Raw genomic sequence first — 7,017 nt, 5'->3', positions numbered from 1 at the left:
CGGAGATGCAATAAAGATTGGCAATACGGAGGTGTGTCTCTTGCCTCGAAAAACGCAGCCCAGTCTTAACATAACGCGCGACCGAAGGGCTTCTACCCCCCATGTGCCAGTTTTAAACGACTCGGATGTAGCGGCATTTGCATATTGTGTAATCTTGTGACAGATTGGGGCATCTTCACCTACCTACTCCGAGCCGCCCGTTCGGGTGCACTCCACCCTTTTCAGTCCGTAGAGGTGGAATCCCCCTCGCTGTGTCCTTTGCTGCATATTTTCTCCTTCACCTCCGCAGCTGCGGGGATTACAAAGTCCCAGGGCTTAAATATCACGTTGGCGCAGTTCTCGTCACCGATGGCACAGCCCCCAAGCAAGTATGCATTGTCCCTGTTCCCTAAGGCGATTCCAACTATCACCAGCTTGACGTTCTTCTGTCTGTAATCTTCCACCACATCAGGGATGAGGCTCTTATTTGCTCCATAATCAAATCCATAGTAAAACAGGACTGCAACCTTCGGTGCATCCTTCCTGGTGCCGTCCCCAAAAATGACATGCTCCAAGGTGTGTTCCAATGCGTATGCATACAGCGTGTCAGGACTAGTCCCTACGTCATCTATGGCTCGAACTCTCTCAATCAACTTATCCTTATCTTGACTAACTTCATCAGTGAATGGGATTATAACACGTGGGTCTCGCGCAAATAACACTACGGACATGTGTGCCTTGTCCTTACTCACTCGGGCATTCCTAACCATGGATTCTAAAAAGGGGATCGTTCCTTTCTTCCAGTAATCTCTCTGAACAAAGCTAGACTCCTCAACAAGTAAAGTTATGTCATAATAGTTATCACAATAATTTCCTGCGTTCGCTCCCCCATCACCGCATGATCCTGGCGGGGATTGCGAACCTATGCTGCTGCTACAAAAACCTCCATCGTCAATTTCTAAGTCTCCTTTAATGATATATTTAGTGACACACGTTATAACTTTTTCGTCGGAACCTTCTTCGGGATCAATTCTGGGAACAGAATTGTGCGACACAAGGTTCATTTTTGTGGACACGGAATTGTGGACATTGGCCAACAAGAGGATGAAGCAGGATACGGCATGTACACCTTTCATTTTGTGTTGTTATTTATTATTACTTTATTATTATTTTTTTTTTTTTTTTTTGTTTTTCCACCTTTTATTATTTCTCCTCTCCGTTTGTGTTGCTCTCTTACGGGGGGAAATTCTAACTGCCTTAATCGCAAAAATGGGGTGCCAATATGGGGCTGCACAGTGTAGGTCAACTTGGGCAGGCTTGAGTGGACACGTGCCAGAAGGTGAACAAATGAAGTAAACGAAAAAACGAAACCCAAAAAAAAAAAAAATGAAGCAATTGGAAAAGACTCGTACAAAGTGGCGCTCGGCGGATAGACACTGTTGTGACAAAAACGGATAGGAAACACGAAAAAATTGAAGCAGATAAAATTGGAATAATTGACAAAATGGACGGAATTATAAAGTTAAATTCAAAACAAAAATAAACTTAAAAAAAAAATAAAACTTTTATAATTAAATTCGTATTCATATGCTCCTTTTTTACCACGCCTCAACGAGTTGATAATCATTTGTCTTCTCCCAATAGCCTTACAACGTTTTTTTCTTCTTTTTTTTTTTTTTTTTAAATTTTAAAATGTGCATATGGATTGTCTAGGAATAAAAATTGAATTCACAAAAAAGCTAGACGAGATGGCTAGCTTTTTTCACTACATATAATTATATATTTATAGTGGTAATTTTTTTTTTTTTTTTTTTTTTTTTTTTTTAATTCCCGTTTGGCTACTTCAAAATAGCTAGCTACACCACTGAGTTACAACTTATGTCCACTGTAAACACATTTTGTGTGTCCTATCATAATGGCAGTAAGAAGAATTTTTCCACCTCTTCTTCGAACCAAAGAGTCCTCCCAATTCGGTTTAGGTCCTACAAAACAGAAGAGAACTTTCAGTCACAGAATGGACGTGCATTCTCACCCTTTCGCCCCAATTCCGTAAGTGTTAACGGTGTAAATTCCACCTGTTCATCCCCTCACAAGGTGAGAACAAACTTTGTGTTGCCCACCGGGGACAACTATGTTGGAAAAAAAACGACAAACATGCCAATGGCGAATTTAGGACAATTCCTCAGTTATGCCATTTTCATCTACCACTTTTAGGCAAATTTGTGCAATGTAATAAAATCTATAAAAAAGGTTCCCAAATGTGGGGGGGAAGTATATCAGGACACGTTAAAAAAAAAAAACAAAAAAAAAAAGGACATGCCAAGGATGATCAACGGAGTGGATCAATGGCTCATAATCAGATAAGTGTCCATCTCAAACACGCACAAAAAAAGGCGACATAAACGTCTTGAAAATGCCATTTACTCTTCACTTTTCTTTTCTTTTTTTTAACACACTGAATTTTTTGAATAAAACTCGAGGAGCAATTGTAGGTACTCTTCGCATGAGGGCCTTTCCTCTGGGTCTATGCAGAAACTTCTCTCTAATAGATTGTGTAATTGGGGGTGGAAACAGTTAGGCACGTTTGGCTTCTGTTTCTTGACCAAAATTTCTACGACAACGTCTGAAAAGGGAAGGTGTGTATGTGTGTGAAGGGCGCATGCATTCACGTGAGTTTTACGAGTCGGGGAAGAACGAATATGCACATGACCAGTGTACAAAAGCATATAGTTTACGTCCATGTATTGTCCATTCGTTCACGCCACTTTCCCGATGTTGCCTCCCTCCCACATACCTTCCTTGTGCTTTATGTGCTGAAATGGAATTTGGTTGGCGAAAATCTCAATGAGGCAACACGCCAAGCCCCAGATGTCCGACTTCTCATTTATGGAGTTCTCTGCAACGGGGGAACAACAACAAGGTTACAAGTGAGGATCAAAGTACACACCACAAAAAATAGAAAAATGAAGAAAACAAAAATACGATTGGAAAATCAATGAGTGGACATAGCATAACTAATTAAATTCGAATTCACTCCCACGAAAAGGAGGAACCAAAGACCCGGGGGAATATAGCGCTCGTGGATCCCCCTTCTAACAAACCGTTGAGAGGTGAATAAAGCGAACTAGTTGCTATGTACCACAGCATCGTAACAAGAGAAATGTCACTCGCACACACGAATATGTACAATTCCCTCATCAGTGCTACCTTCGATGAAACACTCTGGGGCCATGTATCTCGGGGAACCTCCGTTGTCCTCTAAAATAATTTTCCCGTCTTCGTTTAACTTCCTCGTTTTTCCGAAATCGCATATTTTTAGGTTGTACTGCGGGGATGGGGAAGCGTGGCATCAAGTGACACAGCATGAAATGGGCAAGTGCGCTATGGGAGGAGCGCTCGACGATGGGTGACCCACACGCGAATCTGCAATGGGTAAAAGCTCCCTTTGTCACTCTCCCCCGGGGCCCTCTTTTTAGGTTGTCTCCCTGCGTCTTACCTGCTCGTCGAACAAAAAGTTACTCGTTTTCAAATCCCGGTGCACCAAACGCTTAACCGAGTGCAGATAGTTAACCACTTGCACCAGCTGGACAGCCATCTGCAGGCGAACCTCGTAAGGCACAATCAGCGTGCCATTGTACAACATGTCGAAGACGTTCCCTCTGGGGAAATACTCCAGGACGATCCCTATGAAACCTTCGTCTATGCAGACTCCTGCGAAGGGGACAGATGGGAAAAGCATAAATGTACGTTGAACCCGCTTCGCACAACTATGCAATGAAACAACCGCTTAACCGCTAATTTGCTAAACCGAGAAAAAACACACTCTCTCTCTCTCGCGCGCGCTTCCCTTACCGTAATACTTCACAATGTTGTCGTGCGAAACGGAGCGGTACGTGTTCACCTCACGCACGATGGAGCGCATGCCCTCCAGGGACATGTGTATGTGAGACTTTTTCACAGCAACGATTTTGTTCTTCCACAGGGCTTTGTAAACGGTGCCGAAACTTCCCTCGCTGATCATTTCCATTAATTCGAAGCTCTTCCGCTCGATTATTTCGTTAGCGGGGAGATCGAAATTGAAGAACCTTCTGTCTCCCTTGAAAAATATTTTCACTGCGTGTTCTTCTGATGTGGTGCCTTTCGCTCCCTGGGCTTCCACTGGAGGAAGTATCCCCTCCTTAGGCTGTACACCATCCACTCTTGCGTCTTTCACTACCTTTCCACTTGCCTCGCTTACGCCCCTCTGCTCTAACCCGTCCAAGGTTATAATTTCCCTCTCCATGCTCCTCACAACCGAATTGTAAAGACTATCTTGCACTTGGCTACTTAAGTACGAGGGCTTATCACAAGGACGAGTACCCGTGGTGCGTTCGCTTCTGTAAGGCCTGTCCTCATGATACTGCTGCCCATACTCAGTAGTGAGGCTACTATGTTGAGAAGTGACATACTCCACTAAACTAGAACTATGGGCACTCTTCGACAGACTACTTTGTAAACTGTTTTCATGACAGAGCGTGTCATTTCTCCAGTCCATTTGATCTACAGGCGTACAATTATCCAACGTGTAATTCGACGTGGTAATATTTTCTTCCCTCTTGCGTTCATCGTACGACGAGGCATTACTCATTTTGTGATCTGCTACCTTCTTCCCAGTCGAATTGGAAGTCCTTTTCTTTCCAGTAACAGGGGCTTCTTCTAAAATTACGTGCGTGGATTCCCTTTGCAATTTTGCATTATTTCCCCTATCAGATGTGTTGCACTTTACAGGGTTAGCAACTTCACATTTGGAAGACATCCCCAATGGGTTCTTCCTTCTATGAACATTTGTTTTATCTTCGTGGCTGCTCTTCGAATTAGTCGTAACATCTCCAGAAGGGTATTTTCCCTTTTTTAGTGCCTCGTTAGTAGACACAACGTCCCTCCTTTTTCCCCCTCCTCCATCTACTACCTTACCTTTCTGACCAGACTCATTCTTCCCTTTCACATCTAACTCATCGTTTGCAAAAAAAATTTCATGCTCTGATAGGAACATTTTATTATCCTCCTTTAGAGTGCTATTTTGACTGTAACGCAGGTCAGTCATTTTCCCCTCCATCTCCAGGGCAGTGCCCATGGAGACATAACCTTCATTGCTTTTTTGGTGCAAGGTGCTCTCATCAAAGCTGCACTGGTCAAAGTATGTGTTCGTGGAGACGCTTCCATGCGCATACCACCTTTGCTCTTTGTAAAAGGTCCACTCCGCGAAACTGACTTCCTTTTCACATTTGACACTATCCGGAGGAATATGATCCCCTGTCGAGGGGATGTACCCACTTTTTTGTTCCTCATTGCCCAGAGCGCACTTGGAGGTCACTCTTACTGTGCTAACTCTGTGGCTTATTCCCTTTTGACTTCTTCCACTCGGGGGGACGATGTTACCATTCTGCTGCTTTCTCTTCATACTGAACGGATCGCTCTCAGTGACCACGTCTTGTTTCATCTGCGTTGGACTACTCCCCATGGTCGTGTTCTTTTCCTATATTACCAATTTTTCCTTTGCCCTCGAATGATATATTTTTTTTCTAATCGTTACTCTTCGCTTCTCCCTCCACCATGCGTGTCTTCCCTTTTTGTGAAGCTGCTCCCCCCGTGTGTCACTTCTCTAATTAGGATGGGGTCGAAAAAACGGGGTGCCCAGTTTGACCCACCAAAATTATTTCTTCACGTGTTCACCACCTGACGCGGTCTTGTGTTGTCTTGTCTTGTCCTTGCAACGGATATTCCGTCTTGAACGTTGGCCCTATTATTGTTCCCTCTTGAATGTTTTTTTTTTTTTTTTTTCCCTTTTCGCCACTGCAGCGGTGGAGAACTTCCTATCTCCAATTCTTAACAAATGGGGCAAGTGCACCTCGTGGAAGACGCACACCTCAGGGGTGTTTTTTTTTTTTTTTTTTTGTTCCCTTCCCTATTTGCCCGTCCCCAAATGGAGCACTTCACCGAGTATACGCGCGCGAGAAGTTCCCTCAGATATGCGACACATAAATCAACTGCACAGGAAAAGCGCTGTTAGGTAGAAGAGAGATAACTCCAAGTAAAATATAAATCTCTCCAAATGTAGCATTAAATTTTGAAACAAAATGACGAGCATTTCGAAGCCAAGGGGGTATCTAGAGAAACCACCTCAAGTTGCTTGATGCAGCTGTTAGGGTGTGTGTGTGTGTGACTGAGAGTAGGTATATGCAGGGCAGTACCAATGGCAGATGCGTTCAGGTAAGTATTTGCGCAAACGAAAAAGGACACACTGCAATAAACTCAGAAAACATATTAACCAGTGTAATATAGCAATGTTGTTTTTTTTTGTTTTTTTTTTTTTGCACTCCTCGAGGACACGAAGTAACTCGATGTGGATAATCTCGACACACAGGGAAAAGTGATAAGCTAATGTAACTCGGGATAAACAAAATGCAAAGTATGTCAGAGTACACAAAGTAAACGATAAGGGTGTGCAGGTGATGGTTAAGCGGAACTGTAAAAAGATAAAAAAAAAAAATAAAATAAATAATAATAATAATAAAAAAAGAAAAAAAAAAAAGGCTAGTTACAACTACCCACATGAAAGAATGAAGTATAGATGTGTGGGATGGCGAGTAAGTTGCCAACCGGAAAAAGCAACAAAATTGATCAACATATCGAATTCACCGACTTTACCATCATGGCTGCGTTTTGACTAAGGGGCGCAAACCAATCAGCGCGCAGAAAAACAGATGCAATGATTGGGCGGAAGTGAAAATGAAAAAATACACTCATGCATGCACAGAACCAACGCATGGGTCACCATTCGTGCTGAGCAAAGCGGAACACGCCAAATGAGAGTTACACATAGGCACTTGAAACCGGAGATTCAGGGTTCAACCACATCATTCTACATTAGCACACAATTAGCTGAAATGAAAAAAAAAATTGTTCCGGAAGAACAAGAAGAAAATTTTATTTTTATGTGTGACTTATTCGCCATTTTGCTTTCTATTTCGCGGTTTTTTTTTTTTTTTTTTTTTTTTT

At 42.8% G+C, this 7,017-nt stretch overlaps 2 protein-coding genes across 2 annotated transcripts; both read right to left on the bottom strand.

Annotated features, from left to right (window-relative positions):
• Positions 1-221: 221 nt before the first annotated feature.
• Positions 222-1,115, bottom strand: AK88_04713 (uncharacterized protein; the record flags this gene model as incomplete). The annotated part of the gene is made up of 1 exon (XM_012482321.1): positions 222-1,115. The coding sequence occupies one exon, from the start codon at positions 1,113-1,115 to the stop codon at positions 222-224; it is 894 nt and encodes a 297-aa protein (XP_012337744.1).
• Positions 1,116-2,426: 1,311 nt separating this feature from the next.
• On the bottom strand, positions 2,427-5,479 carry AK88_04712 (TKL protein kinase; the record flags this gene model as incomplete). Its single annotated transcript, XM_012482320.1, has 5 exons — positions 2,427-2,602; positions 2,774-2,875; positions 3,187-3,304; positions 3,476-3,690; positions 3,832-5,479. 5 exons carry the CDS (start codon positions 5,477-5,479, stop codon positions 2,427-2,429), a joined length of 2,259 nt encoding a protein of 752 aa, XP_012337743.1.
• Positions 5,480-7,017: the final 1,538 nt, after the last annotated feature.

The sequence above is a fragment of the Plasmodium fragile genome (genome assembly GCF_000956335.1).
Source record: "Plasmodium fragile strain nilgiri unplaced genomic scaffold supercont1.73, whole genome shotgun sequence".
NCBI classification, from domain to species: domain Eukaryota; phylum Apicomplexa; class Aconoidasida; order Haemosporida; family Plasmodiidae; genus Plasmodium; species Plasmodium fragile.
This window is presented reverse-complemented; position numbering and strand designations above follow the sequence as displayed.